The following is a 15,854-nucleotide window of genomic DNA, read 5'->3' on the forward strand; positions in this document are numbered from 1 at the left end:
ATGGGGTCATGAAGAGTCAGACACGACTAAACGACAACAAAATTATTTTAGAACCATGAGGACTAGAACCTTCCAGGACTATAGGGCAATGGCAGAGCATCTCCTTTGCATGCAGAAGGTCCCAGGAGAGATGAGAATGTCCCCTGCCTGAAACCCTGGACAGTTGCTACCGGTCAGTGTAGACAATACTGAGCTAGATGAACCAACAGTCTGAAGCTGTTCAAGGCAGCTTTCTAAAAAGGAAAAAAGGAAAAAGGAACTACTTTTTTCCCAACTGTCTAAAAACTTCCTAAATAAACACGAGAGAGAGAGAGAGAGAGAGAGAGAGAGAGAGAGAGAGAGAGAGAATGAGAATGATTCTGTTGCATCATCCTCTGGAAGCTGATCGGCTTCTGGGTTATTGCTACCCCCTCCAAGCTTCCCTCCTCCTGCTTGCCTCCCCCTCTTCCCCCAAACTATCACAGCAGTCCCTTGATTAAACAATGTCCTATTCTGCACTTGCAAATTATGTAAGGATGAGCCCCACATCACATGCTTACGGCAAAGCACCCAAAGGGAGGCTGGCAAATACAGCTCTCTCTGTGTGTAGTTCCTATTTTATTGGCCCATCATTCAGAAGTGGCTACTGGCATGGCTAGTTGCACAAGCCTGGAGAACCCGAGTGATATATGTAACATTTTTTCCCCATTTTATAATGTACATAGGACACAGAGAAGAGTTATAACAGCAGATAAATCATAGAACTGCAGAGTTGGAAGGGATGCCCAAGGGTTATTTAGTACAACGCACGAATCACAGCTAAAGAATCCACGGCAAGTGACCACCCGATCCTCTGCTTAGAAACCTCAAATGAAGTAGAGTGCTTACCTTTTAATGCTAATTAAAAGATGGGAAAACCTATAAAATAGGCTTGCGGAGTGAGTACAGTCCGTTGCATGTGGGGTTAAAATAACCAAGTCTAGAACACCAGCGTTATCAAATTATCAAGTTAAGTTCCAGATTTTTATCTTCCTTCTTCTCTTTTATTTTCCTTGATTTCCTCTGCTTTGGGCCATTATTGGGAATATACACACATGAAGGTGATGACTGGCTGGGAGAAGAAAAGGGAGCTGCCAGGTGAGATTTGGGAAGGTCCACCCCTTTCTGTGGGTGACAAGGGTTCAGAGCTACCTTTGAGAGAGGACTCTGCATATTCTTTTCTTTTTTCAGTTTTTGTTTTTTATTGTATTATGCAAAAAACCTTAACAAAATATTATGAAAGTCTAGTTCCAGATTCACCTGGCTTCTGATGAGGGCTGTCTTGAAAATAATGGCTCTGTTGTCTATGTTGTAAAGAAATGTCAAATCCTATAGAAAGCACCTGGAGGTTCTAGTCCTTGTCAAAATCTCAAAATATGCAGTTTCCTCCATTATAGCTACATTCCAGATTGAGTGGCACCAAGCACACAGTGTAAGGTTTTGGGCTGTTTTCCATTCAGTTGCTATTACTATTTGAGCTGCCAAGATGATACATAAGACCAATTCATTGGCATCTTAGAAAATATTCAATGAAATTTTGGACAATGAGCAATTGTTTCTTTGGCATTATTTATAATTTCTGACAAAATTAAATGCCAAAACACAGACTGCTGTTTTGATAGCTGTGATGCTCCTTGGAATGACAGTCTGCTGTGGTACAGCTTTGTATTTGGGGGTGGGAGAGATTCTGGCAATTTTAAAGCTGGCAGCGAACAGCACAGGCTTACATTTGGGGGGGGGGGGCACGTCCGCTTTGCATTTCAAAGAAATGTGGTGAGATAGGAGGAGACTGGTTTGTATCTAGTTGCTGGATCCCCAGCAAGCCAAGAATTTAACAAAGGGAAAGACATGTCCATATTGGGACGTACAGGCAGCTCTCGCTATCCAAACACTTGTTATATGAAAATTCACATATCCAAACACAAGGAATTAGTACCCAAACCTCGCTATACATCGCAGATTCAGTTATCCAAACAGGCAGACCTGCATGTAGTACTGAAAACTAATAAGCAGCCTTAAACAAGCCTTACTTTTTCATGCTTTGCTGGTTTGTGGCAGCTGTTTCACTAGATACGCCTGGGGGTGGGGAGGTCTCCCTGTTTGCCTTTTGCAGAGGGTTTTCCATATTTCATTATGGCCATTTTGGGGTCAAAATTCCATGGTCAGTGGGGAGTAATGTGGGCCTTAGTGAAGGTCACTGAACCACAATACAGTGGTATCTTCAGGTTACAGACGCTTCAGGTTACAGACGCTTCAGGTTACAGACTCTGATAACCCAGAAATAGTACCTTGGGTTAAGAACTTTGCTTCAGGATGAGAACTGAAATAGCGCAGCAGCAGCAAGGCAGCCCCATTAGCTAAAGTGGTGCTTCAGGCTAAGAACAGTTTCAGGTTAAGAATGGACCTCCGGAACGAATTAAGTTCTTAACCCGAGGTACCACTGTACTGAAATGAAACCCCCATGTCCAGAGGCAGTCTACCTTAGCAAGAAGGGCAGCCCTACCTGGAGATGCTACCAGGGATTGAACCTGGGACTTCCTTCATGCAAAGCAGACCCTTTATTCTTTAGGTACAGCCTAAAATTAATAACCTAGTCCTCATGGTTCTGAATAATTTGAACAAAAACATAGGCAGATGCACCCCAACACCTGCTTTGACCATGGAGGCCATCCATTGACAGCCGTCTCCTCCATGAGGTTGCCCAACCCCTTTTAAAGCTATCTAAGTTGTGGCCATTATTGCCTCCTGTGGCAGCTTGCTTCACAGCTTAATTAAGTGCTGCATGAATAAGTCCCAAATGCTGCAAGCTTTCCTAATAGGGGGACAAATGCAGCTACATGCGTTCTGGAATTTGCTCCTCCAGAAAAGTTATGGAGATTAGCCCTTGTTGCAGTTTATTTCTAGCCGAGAAGAGCACCCTGGCTATTCTTAGTAAGCCATGTCTGAAATATCGAAATTCCCAGAGGATTGCTATGGATGCAATCACCAGAAACAGACCTGGCTTTCTCAAAATCAGCAGTAACCAACACATACTGGAAGTTATCTGTTTTGCAAGTGCTCAGTCCGTTTGGGAGCTCATTTAGGTATGAAGCTTGTGTGTGACTTTCTATTAAAACAGCATTGGGGCAACTTCTGTCTCTGTGAGGACAGTGAGATGATAGCTAAGACCTCTGTTCTGACAGCCAGTATGGTGTAGTGGTTGGGAGAGACCAGGGTTCAGCTTACTCGATGACCCTGGGACAGTCACTGCCTCTCAGCCTGACCTACCTTATAGGGTTGTTGTGGGAATCAATTAAGAAGGGGGAGAGCATTTACATCACCTTGAGCTCAATTAATCAATAAAATATACTAACATTTGTCATGATTCCAATTTAAAGCAGTATCATACAACTTTCAACAGTCATGGCTTCCCCCTATTTCCCTCACAGAACTACGACTCCCAAGTGGTTTATAACATGTAATCCCTCTTCACAGAAAATTCCCAAATCTCCTGCCTCCATTTTTTTTTTTGTTTACCTTTTCGACGTCTGCTTTCGTTACATTGATATCAGCGTCCATCTTTTCGAAATACTGCTGCGCCCTGTCCGCTTCTTTGCAGTCCCTTTCAAATCTTCTTTTGCTCTGTTAAGGGAAAGGCAGTGTTGCATAGCGGGTTAGAGTGCCAGACTAGAAACTGGGAGATCAGGGTTCGAATCCAGTCTACTAGGCCATGAAGTTTGGGCCAGCTGGGTGTGACCTCTCAGTCTAACATACCTCACAGGCAAAACAAAACAAATTCCTTCCAGTAGCACCTTAAAGACCAACTAAGTCAGTTCTTGGTATGAGCTTTCGTGTGCATGCACACTTCTTCAGATACACTGTGTATCTGAAGAAGTGTGCATGCACACGAAAGCTCATACCAAGAACTGACTTAGTTGGTCTTTAAGGTGCTACTGGAAGGAATTTGTTTTGTTTTGACTATGGCAGACCAACACGGCTACCTATCTATACCTCACAGGGTCATTGTGGGGATTAAATGGGGAGGAGGAAAACTATCTAAACCACCTTGAGCTGCTTGGAGGAAAGGTGGGATACAAATGTAAACAACAACAACAACAACAACAATAATAATAATAATAATGGGAGGGAATAAGGTTTGAGCAAGGAATTCCCTGTCTCTTGACATCAGGCATTGCTGTACCCTTTTCAAAAAAAAATGTTTTGTTTAAGCAAGCTTATGTAGAAAGCTATGTGTTTTAATCTCTTTTCACTAATTATCTTTGGAATGCTTGAAATGGACTTTCAATTATGATTTTGATGTTTTGTTCCTCACATAAACTGCAATCAAGCAGTATATAAATGTAGTGAAATAAAGAATAAATAAAATAAGATATGGCTGAGGAGCACAACACCTAACCCACTTGACTTGCCTCTTCTGGAAAGAATGTTCCTGGACCTCGTGGAAATTGTCTGAGACCCTTCCTTGTGTGAAACCCCTGCGTAAGACCCACCAACGTCAGAAGGAGGTCTTTTTTTAACTCACCGATTCAAGCTGCTTCCAGCAAGTTTCGATGTGCTGCTGAGCTTTTCTGCCATCATGAAAGTGCTGTTGTAAAACCATAGCAAAGAGTTATTAAGGAACTGTACTGAGACAAAAACGTATGTACACCTGTTTGCCCTATATTTATTACATTTAGACATATGATATGCAACAGTTACACAAAATGAAATTTAAAATAAAACTGTATACACTCAGATAAACGTTTCTCAATATATTATCAAGTTGTGTTAAATGATGTTTAATAATGTATATGCTTAGATTTTTGACCATTAATAAAAGGTATTTTGAATCAATAACAATCTTAAGTTATAGGGGTTTATAGGAATTTATAGGGAGTAAGGAAGAAAATTAAAACATGCTTCATGCAAGTCAAACTACGGTGTAAACTATAGGTACTGTTCTGCTGTATGCCTCATGGTTCGTATAATCAATAAAATAATACCAAACTGCATAAAAATAGCCATGTTTCTTTTGGCCTCTTGCTAATTTTAATTTTTGTGTCAGTTTTTCCAATAATGGTGTTAACCAAATTGCATTATACTATTGGTCCACGATTAATAATTGCAATGATTTCCATGTCCTGGCAATGATTGTTCTTGTAGCGGTTAATAAATGTGTTATGAGCTCTTTATTTCTAATTTGCAGCATATCATGACTATACAAATGAAGTAGAGCTAGTCCTGAAGTAATCGGAAATGCTTTTAATTAAAGACATTTCTGTAAATACATTTTACCAAAATATTTATATTTTTGGACACTATCACCACATATGCTGATATATCCTTATAATGGGACATCCTCTCGAACACATGGGATAACTGTTCGGTTTTATATAGAATAGGCGTCTTGATGTAAAGTACAGTGATACCTCGGTACTTGAATGGCTTGGCTCCTGAACAAATCGGCTCCCGAACACAACAAACCTGGAAGTAAGTGTTCAAGTTTGCGAAAGTTTTTCGGAAGCCAAATGCCTGACACAGCTTCCGCAGCTTCCAATGGAGTGCAGGAAGCTCCTGCAGCCAATCAGAAGCTACACCCACCTATTTCTATATTCCCAGTCATAGAATCATAGAATTGTAGAGTTAGAAGGGACCCAAAGGGCCATCTAGTTCAACCCCTTACAATGCATTTTTAAAATATATATACTTTAAATGAGATTCTCTTCCAAGCCACATTAGTTTCTGGGTCAGTAACTTGTTTCTCTTAACTAGCCAACATGGTGCCCTCCAGGCAGTAGTGTGGTGGCAAATCCCAGGTACACCCCTCCACTCCACCCAGCTATGCCCCTTTCTAAGATTATACAACCTTCTAGCACTATACCAGGGGTCAGCAAACTTTTTCAGCAGGGGGCCGGTCCATATTTTGGGGGGCGAACAAATTCCTATGCCCCACCAATAACCCAGAGATGCATTTTAAATAAAATGACACATTCTACTCATGTAAAAACACACTGATTCCCAGACCGTCCGCGAGCTGGATTTAGAAGGTGATTGGGCTGGATCCAGCCCCGGGCCTTAGTTTGCCTACCCATGCACTATACAATGCTCTTAAAATTTAAGAAGGAGGAGGAGGAGCAGCAGCAGCAGGAGGAGGAATGCATTGCAATGATCAGTGAAGATCTCCCCGTGTTGCCTTTCAGCTAGGTCTATTATCATCTGTGCATGTACATGGACAAATGATTTGGAGTACAGTCATACCTCGGGTTGAAGTAGCTTTGGGATGAGTATTTTCAGTTGCGCTCCGTGGCGAACCGGAAGTAACAGAGCACGTTACTTTTGGGTTTCGCCGCTTGTGCATGCGGATGCTCAAAATGATGTCACGCGCATGCGCAGAAGCAGCGAATCACGACCCACGCAGATGCAGGTTGCGTTCGCTTCAGGATGTGAACGGGGCTCCGAAACGGATCCCATTCACATCCAGAGGTACCACTGTACTGCAATTATCTCCTGAAGTTCCATGTTATGTTTTCAATGTCCCTAAACGCTTAGCTCTGGAGCAAACACAACTCCTCAAGTGTCCTTTCTACCCACCTTTTCCAGAGTGACCCTAGGAGCCCATCCTCAGTGGCTGACTCACCTCCTTTCAATTCTGATGGGCTCCAATGACCTATTAATTGGAAAGCTCTAGGAGGCAGGGAAAAGGGACGCGGGTGGCGCTGTGGGTAAAAGCCTCAGTGCCTAGGGCTTGCCGATCGAAAGGTCGGCGGTTCGAATCCCCGCAGCGGGGTGCACTCCCGCTGCTCGGTCCCAGCGCCTGCCAACCTAGCAGTTCCAAAGCACCCCCGGGTGCAAGTAGATAAATAGGGACCGCTTACTGGCGGGAAGGTAAACGGCGTTTCCATGTGCTGCGCTGGCTCGCCAGATGCAGCTTGTCACGCTGGCCACGTGACCCGGAAGTGTCTGCGGACAGTGCTGGCCCCCGGCCTCTTGAGTGAGATGGGCGCACCAACCCCAGAGTCTGTCAAGACTGGCCCATACGGGCAGGGGTACCTTTACCTTTACCTAGGAGGCAGGGACCCAGCTTCAGAAAAAGCAGTGGGTCTACGACCCTAGACCACTACACCTCTGCCTCCAGATGTTAGTCTGGAATGATGGGAGTTGCACCACATTGGCCACTCCAGCCCTAACTAGAAAGGGGAACATTTTTTGGTTGTCTAACTTCTGCTCTGATATTACTGGGTCTCAGTTAAGTCTTGCCCATAATTTTTGGTAGATCTACTCAGAGTCTCTTAGCCAGGTTACCATACTCATACCTACAACAAACACTCAATTAAAGGCCAGCTGAAGCCATAAAAGGCAATGCAGCTGGATTACGGGCAGAGCTGAAAGAGTCATTGTTTCCCATTAACTCTGATGACACCCGTCCTGCGCCAATCTTTTCTACCACATGGAGAATCATTATCTCCTTTTTTAAAAAGGAAAATCCAACATCCACTGCAATACAGCATTAGAAAAAAGACATTCTGAATACGAATTCCTCTTCTCTGGAGCTGCTTCACTGTCACATCAACCTGTGGGATATTTTAATACCTGCTAAGCAGATAAAAGTAAGGCAGCTTACACCACCTGCAACTCCTGGGGGGATTGCAATACACGCTCGCCTGCTCTCCTCCAGGGCTAATGTTTCTTTCAAAGCACACTAAGGCTCAGGGGCCTGTTCCAGATAGACCCAGAATGGGAAAGAGAAATATACATATTTATTTACCTGGACATTGCCTGGTTGGCAATCATAGAATTGCAAGAGACCCCAATGATAATCTAGTTCAACCCCCTGCAATGCAGGAATCACATTATTTATAAATGTGGAATTAATGGGTTGCATCCGGTGCTAGCCCTATTCAGATCTACAGAATTTAATGGGTGTGACTAACTTAGCCCTGTTAGAGTAGATCCATTGGAACTAATAGGCTTAAGCTAGTCATGCCCATTGAATTCAATGGGTCTACTCTGAGTAGGTCTAGTATTGGATACAACTCCCCCCCCTTTCTTTTAGTCAAGTTTAATTTGTAATATTTTATTTCCTGGTGTTTAGGAGGATATTCCCTTTAGCTGATACTATGTTTTATGAAGTGAGATTTCCCTTGTGTTGGTTCCCTTGTGGGGTGAATGTGATGCTTGCTTTCATGATAAAAAGGATATTCTATTGGTGGCTATCATTGCTTCTTGCAGGAGTGAATTCCACAGTTTAACTAAGCACGGTGTAAAGAATTACTTCCATTTATCTGTCCTGTTTGTAACAGTAAAAGGTAAAGGGACTCCTGACCATTAGGTCCAGTCGCGGACGACTCTGGGGTTGCGGCGCTCATCTCGCTTTATTGGCCGAGGGAGCCGGCGTACAGCTTCTGGGTGATGTGGCCAGCATGACTAAGCCGATTCTGGTGAACCAGAGCAGCGCACAGAAACGCCATTTACCTTCCCGCCGGAGCGGTACCTATTTATCTACTTGACTTTGGCGTGCTTTTGAACTGCCAGGTTGGCAGGAGCAGGGACCAAGCAATGGGAGCGCACCCCGTCGCAGGGATTCGAACCGCCGACCTTCTGATCGGCAAGCCCTAGGCTCTGTGGTTTAACCCACCCGCGTCCTTTTGTAACAGTAGGCAATGACTAGAGAAAACTGGGTCCCTTTAATTGAAGCATCATATTGTGACATGGGTACTGCTAGGAACCAGGCTGCACCTGGTGCTACTACTATAGAAAGGTCTCAGCTCCAGCTTGTTCTTGGCTGGAGCAATGCTGGAAGGACCCCAAGGGCCACTCAGTCCAACCCCCTGCAATGCACAACGAATCCCTGGTAGATAGTCACCCAACCTCTGTGGAAAAAATCTCCAACAGAGTCTACCAGCTTCAGGGGCCATCTGTTCCACTGTGGAACAGCACTTAGTTCTTCCTGATGTTTAGCTGGAACCTCCTTTCTTGTCATTTGAATCCATTGGTTCAGGTCCTACCCTCTGGAGCAGCAGGGGGGAAAGCTTGCTCTGGCTTCCGAGTCATGACCCCTCAGATATATATCACTTGGCTGCAAGTCTTGGAAGACCAGCTTCCTGCCTTGCAGACCTTTTCCCACCTGGCCTGGCCCCGAATGACTCCATCTACAAAAGCTGAGGCTGCTGAACAGACTCAAGGGGCTTTAGTTGGGAGGGTTGTTGCTATTATTGCTATTAATTTTTTGCACCTTTATTTTAGATCTTATTATGATTTATGTGGAAATTGTTTGATTTGGTTTGTATGTTTTATTTATGACAACTTTTAAGAGTTTTTTCATGTTGTAAGCCACCTTGAACATCCCTCAACTATGGAAAGGCAGCATAAAAATAAAATGTTGCGTGGATGCATGTATGTAAGATGGCTATCACATCTCCTCTCAGTTTCCTATTTTCCAGGCTAAACATATCCAGCTCCTGCAACCATTCCTCATAAGGCTTGGTTTCTATACCCTTTATCATTTTGGCTGCCCGCCTCTGCACACCTTCCAGCTTATCAATATCCTTCTTAAAGAAGCACATTCAGAGCTCAGTATTCCCCAAAGCACAGCCTCAGATCCAGCCCAAACTCATTCCACCTCGCCTTGTATCCAGCTTTTAAACCTGACCTCCCAAAAATGTTACTGGGAGCAATGAGGGCAGAATGGTGGATGAACCATCCCAGAGGCCTTTGCTTCTGTTTTGTTTTACTGTACTTAATTTCCTGGATATCAAACCTTCCAGGCAACTGTGGGGGGTGCGAGTGGGGGAGCCAGCAACTTCACATTTTCCACAGCTAGAATAGCCAAAACAAAATATATTTTAATTCAGTGTGATCTGTAATTCTCATTTTTCCAGGTTGCGAAATACGTAAGAGACAAGAGATTAATCCCAGTCTGGGCACAGAGAAAGTCTTTTCTGAGGCCGCACAGAAAAGCTTTTTAAAAACAATATCATAATAATGGTGCAACAAGGTACTAAAACCAAAGATTAGTGGGGGATGAAACCCAGGGATGGGAATAGTAAGTTTTAAACAGTTTAAACTATACTGCTATTATTTCAAGCACTTGGAAAGGAATAAAGGGTACAAATCCCCCCCCCCACCTAGGATGGTGCACAGTCCATCCAACTTGATCCAGGTTCCCAAATTGCCGTGACCGAGGGAATACCCAAATCTACCAGGATCCAGTCCTGAAATCATTCACTCGCAAGACTAATGCTTAATCAGGGTTTTTAAACTCCTAATTAATGTGATTGGGAAGGGGAAGGAGATGCTGTGCCTCCACCTCTCTGGACACCTGCAGGATTGAACCCTCTGCTCACCAGCTGGTGATCCAATCCTGCTGGGTGCTGCCTCTCCAGGGTGCTCCCTGTGGTGAGCTGGTGAGTGGAGAGGTCAATCCTTATCAGTTTTGAATGCACCCACATTTCTCTGCTGGAAAAAGGTGTGCTCAGCACAAGCTTCTACTTCCTACCCAAGATAGCATAAGAAGAGCCTTCTGGATTAGGCCAGTGACCCATCTAGCCCAACATCCTGTTCTCACAGATGCCCCAATGGAAACCCACAAGCAGGACCTGAGTGAAAGAGCAACCCTTTCCCCTCCTGTTCTCTCCAGCAACTCATATTCAGAAGCATTTCTCTTCTAACAATGAAGGGAGAGCATAGCCACCCTGGTTAACAGCCATGGTTGCCTTCTCCTCCTCCATGAATTTGCCCAATCCTTCTTTAAAGCCATCCAAGTTGGTGGCTTTCACTGTGTCCTTTCAGAGTTCCACAGTTTAACTCTGCGCTGTGTGAAGAATCCTTCCTTTTATGTGTCCTGAAATCTTCCAACCTCCACCTTCATGGATTCTAGTGCATGAGTTCTTGCATTATGATGGAGAAAATCTTTTCTCTTTCCACCTCTTCTATGCCTTGCACAATACAGTGGTACATCTGGTTACGAACTTAATTCGTTCCAGAGGTCCATTCTTAACCTGAAACCATTCTTAACCTGAGGTACCACTTTAACTAATGGGGCCTCCTGCTGCTGCCGCCGCCACGCAATTTCTGTTCTCATCCTGAGGTAAAGTTCTTAACCCAAGGTACTACTTCCGGGTTAGCAGAGTCTGTAACCCGAAGTGTTGGTAATCTGAGGTGTTTGTAACCCAAGGTACCACTGCAATGCCTTATAACGGTTCTGCAGTGGGTTTTCACAAGACTTGGCCAAAGCCTGGATCTCTGCAAACGGGCCCAAGTTTGGGCTTTGGCCTTCAGCCAAATCTGGTGCACAGCCCTAATTTCTTCACTTGTGAGGCTTTAAGACAAACAGGGCTTTTAAAAGGAATTTATTTTAACTGCATCAAGCATCCCCTTCAAGGGATGAATCTATTTTATGCCTCAAATGCAGAGAGGAAGCCGACAGATACCCAAGATCCTTGCTAAATATTCAGAGAGATTTCTTCAGTTGAGTCACTGTAAAGTGCGTTTGTGTGTCTGTTTTTAAAATCAGTTGGTAAGCAACTAATGTGTTTGTTTCTCACAATGACAGATTTTGGAAACTTGACATCAACTCTCTCCATATCAACATAGTCCAAAACACTGAGTGTGTCAGACTTTGAAGATCCATGGTTCATACCGCAGCTGAAAGTCCTGGGTGGACAATTTTTACCTCTGCGCAATAGGCTCATTTCTTCACAACTCTCTCTATCCTCTAACCAGTCAAGCCATCACAACAAGGGATTATAATTTAAAGTTTCCACCAGGTAGCATATGATCACTTGAAAGGAAGTGTGGTGTAGTGGTTTGAGTGTTGCATTTGGACCAGAGAGACTAGGGCTGGGCAGTAGCAGCTTTTCAACATCACGGTATATCACCAGCCAAACATCACGGTCTGGGGATATACCACAAAGTTGAAAAGACAAGCTGCACTGGCCTCAGACCGTGAGGCACCGGGTAAAATTGCTGCAGCTCTCACTGCAGGAGCTGAGGCGGTTTCACCCCAGCACCTAGTGGGCTGGGACAAGGTGGCTTGTTTGTACAGCTCAGCTGGGGTGCGACAGGGCTCTTGATCCCCAACTGAGCCATCCCCGGTATTGTTCCCCCCCCCCCCCGAGTGGGAGACGGTGTCAGGCTGGGGGATCCTTTAACTGCTCAGCTGAGGAGAGTGGCTGAGCAGTTTAAAGATGCAGAGAGAGGAACAAGCTGTATTGGTGTCTCACTGATGCAGCTTTTTTCTCCCTCTGCACAGTATGAGGGCAGAATGGGGTGGAAGAAGTTGCTAGTAGAGGGACTCAGGAGCGGTGGTCATTTCACCAGTGAAGCCAACATCGCAGTCTGCTCTTTATACCAGTCCTGGGTGATATATTGATATATCTCCCAGGCCTAAGAGATACCTTGGTTGAAATCCTCACTCAGCCATGAAGCTCACTAGGTGACTTTAGACTGTACACTCTCCACCTAACCAACATCTAAGAGTTGTTGTGAAGAATAAAATAGAATGCGAGGAGGGAAATAATAATTCTGACTTTGGTAGTCATGGTGAGGATCAAACAAAACTATGCCAGTGTAGCTCTCCTCTTGATCACTAGAAAAATTACGCAGCTCACCAGAAGCTTGGGTTGATTGTTTTAAAAGTGGAAGTCAGGAAGCAAAGTTCTACAATCTATACTTCATGCAGAATCGCAATGTACACCCAAATTTTGTACATCATGTTCTGGACCAGTAGGCCACACACACACACACACACACACACACACACACACACACAGAAAAACATAAGAAGAGCCTGCTGTATCGGGTCACTGGCCCATCTAGTCCATCTTCCTGTTCTCACTGTGGCCAACCAGATGCCCCAATATGAAGCCTGCAAGCAGGACTTGAGCACAAGAGGACTCTACCCTCCTATGGTTTCCAGCACCTGGTAATTCAGAAGCATAGCTACCTCCGACTATGGAGGCAGAGTGTAGCCATTGTGGCAAGTAGCCATTGATAACCATCTTCTCCTTGAATCTGTTCAATACTCATTTAGAGCCATTCCAGTTGGTGGCCATCATTGTCTTCCATAGCTTAACTGCACTGTGTGAATGAGTCCTTTCTTTCCATCTGTCCTGAATCTTCCAACATCCAACTTCATTGAATGCCCATGAGTTCAAGTGCTATAACAGAGGAAGAAAAACTTTTCTCCATCCCCTTTTTCCACACCACACATGATTTCATAAACTTCTATCATGTTGCCTCTTATTCACCTTTTCTCCAAACTGAAAAGCCCCAAATGCTGCAACTCTTCCTCACAGGGAAGTCACACCATCTCCATCATCATTTCAGTTGTCCCTTTCTGAACCTTTCCGATCTCCATGATATTCTTTTCAGTGAGGCAATCAGAGAAGGCCCTCTGTCCTTCTTTGCACCCACAAGGAAGCTACTCCAAATTCAATGTCTCACAAAAGGATAACGGCTGCCAGCATGACATCAGCTGAGCTCTCTCTGTGTGTGCAAAACACAATGACTCACGGTGCAATCCCAACGATGGAGCTGCCTTGGACATGAGCAGATGTTTTAAATAATCAAAACATAAAGCACTGCAATAGATGCATCCCAAAACAAGCGGGGGGGGGGGGTTGAGGGTGAGGCAGAACCGAGCTGCTTGTGCTGCTGTATTGAGCAAGGATCATGTGAAATATTTTGCTCATGAAAGGTTCCATTAAAAAAATAAAAATGAAAAAGCCTCATTTGTATTGAAGAAACAATTGGTTAATTGTCCCCACAAGGCACTGTTTGGATTTACTAGTCAACAGACGAATAATCTTGGCTGGAGCTGGAGCAAACACTTTGGCTGATTATTTATGGACATTTCCTGCAAACCTCTTTGAAAATCAAAATGAAAAACAAAATTAAGGAAAGCGCCCCTGCATTTTCCAGTCAATGGGTCGTGACTGTCAATTTCAGTTTCTGATCGTTTGTCTGTTACTCTTAAATGCAGCAGCTCTCCATATCTCCACATTGGATTGCAATCAAAAACTTTTAACCTCAAACTTAGCAGGGATGGTGCCTGGTTGACTTCCAGTGGGAGGGAGTTCCACAGAGTCAGGCCCATGACACTGAAGGGTATGCTTTATCGTTGGCACAAATTATGCTTCTGGCCCAAGTGGGGTCACTAATAGTTGCTTCACAAATGAGCTCATTGATCAACTCAGGACGTACAGGACAAGGCAGCCCTGAAGGTAATATGAATCAGCACTCATGGAAATGTGGATTCTGAGATGTGACAATAATAAGAACCCTGCCGGATCAGGCCAGTGGTCCACCAAGTCCAGCATCCTGTTCTAACTATGGCCAACCAGGTGCCCATTATGGAAAAGCCAGTAGCAAGATTCAAGAACAAGAGCACCCTCCCCCTGCCCTGCAGTTTCCAGTTTTCTTAATTCAGAAGCAATACTGTCTCTAACCATGGTGGCAGAGCATGGACATTGTGGCTGGTAGCCATGCCATATAGGCAAAGGACAACTATCTGGGGACAGGAATGACATCAGCCTCTCCCCCTATACACACACGCAAGCTGAGGTCCATCTGAGCCTACTCTTCATCAGCCACATCTATAATTCTCCCTATTTTTGGATCAAAGCCCTTCACACAACAGTGCAAAAGGGATCACAGGTACAAGGTCTTCAGAACAATCCATGCACACAAAGGGGTGGGGCGGGGAGACACTTTTCTCCACAGACACTTGCTCATCATGTAATGGATTCACTGGGACTTGAGCCAGGTAAGAAATAACCTTCACCATGTTTCTCCTTCCTCTGCAGCAACGGCAGACAGATGAATAGATCCAACGCTCTGGTCCATCTGAAGAGGGTCTTTCACTTTCAAACTATTAACCAAAGGTAATATGACTTGGCCACTGGATCAGGTCAAAAAGGTACCATCCAGTCCAGAATCCTGTTCTCACAGTGGTCAACCATTGTGGGAAGTCCCCAAGCAAGAAACTGAGTGAATGGTTGTTGCTCAGTACAGTGGTACCTTGGGTTAAGAACTTAATTCGTTCTGGAGGTCTGTTCTTAACCTGAAACTGTTCTTAACCTGAAGCACCACTTTAGCTAATGGGGCCTCCCGCTGCCGCCGCACGATATCTGTTCTCATCCTGAAGCAAAGTTCTTAACCCGAGGTACTATTTCTGGGTTAGCAGAGTCTGTAACCTGAAGTGTACGTAACCTGAAGCATATGTAAACCGAGGTACCACTGTATTCCGAGACAGACTAACTTTGAAGATGGAGGCTCCTTTCTTAACTACCATTGTGAAGAAGAAGAGCTCTGTGGGATCAGCACAAAAGGCCATCTAGTCCAGCATCCTGTTCTCACAGTGGCCAACTAGATGCCTCGAAGAGGAAGTCAGCAGGCAGGACATGGGCTCAACAGCAACGCTCTCCTCACTTGTTATTATGAATAATAATGATGATGTTGTTGAAATTTTAATGTGTCCCCACACAAGAGTTTTTGGAATTGCTGGTATGATTTTAAAAATGACAATTTTCTGCATTCCCGTCCCATTCTCTCAACTGGTCCAGCAATGTGGAAAAGAAACCTGTCAGAACAATAATCCAGGCAGGCCTCAGACGTCAGAGGGAAGAAGCTAATGGCGCAGATCTCCCCCACCCCCACCCCAGCTGTGGGCCTGTGCTGAATTCCACGTTATTGTCTTCAAGAAAGGCCCCTTTGATTTTAGTCGTTTGACTGTTTCCAGTCAGATGAGGCCTCGACACAATGTTCAATGGCACGTTTTCTATCGGTTGCTCTGTTGTTAATAACTCAGTGCTGTTTATGTCAGCGGGGTCAGACTTGGGACGCATTAAAAAATGTTA

The 15,854-nt window shown here is 44.5% G+C and overlaps 1 protein-coding gene across 14 annotated transcripts in view; it reads right to left on the reverse strand.

Moving 5' to 3' along the window:
- Positions 1-15,854, reverse strand: part of FNBP1 (formin binding protein 1) — a 129,548-nt gene that overhangs the window by 49,781 nt on the left and 63,913 nt on the right. For all 14 annotated transcript variants that reach the window (XR_014152533.1, XM_081847050.1, XM_081847049.1 and 11 more), the window contains exons 5-6: positions 4,541-4,603; positions 3,535-3,639 (exon numbers count right to left, since the gene is read on the reverse strand). Coding sequence is in view for 13 of the 14 variants with exons in the window: in XM_081847050.1 (XP_081703176.1) it covers positions 3,535-3,639; positions 4,541-4,603 (168 nt within the window). In the remaining variant the exon portion in view is untranslated. The remainder of the gene's footprint in view (positions 1-3,534; positions 3,640-4,540; positions 4,604-15,854) is intronic.

Source organism: Podarcis erhardii, assembly GCF_964252035.2.
Source record: "Podarcis erhardii genome assembly, chromosome: Z".
In the NCBI taxonomy this organism is placed as follows: domain Eukaryota; kingdom Metazoa; phylum Chordata; class Lepidosauria; order Squamata; family Lacertidae; genus Podarcis; species Podarcis erhardii.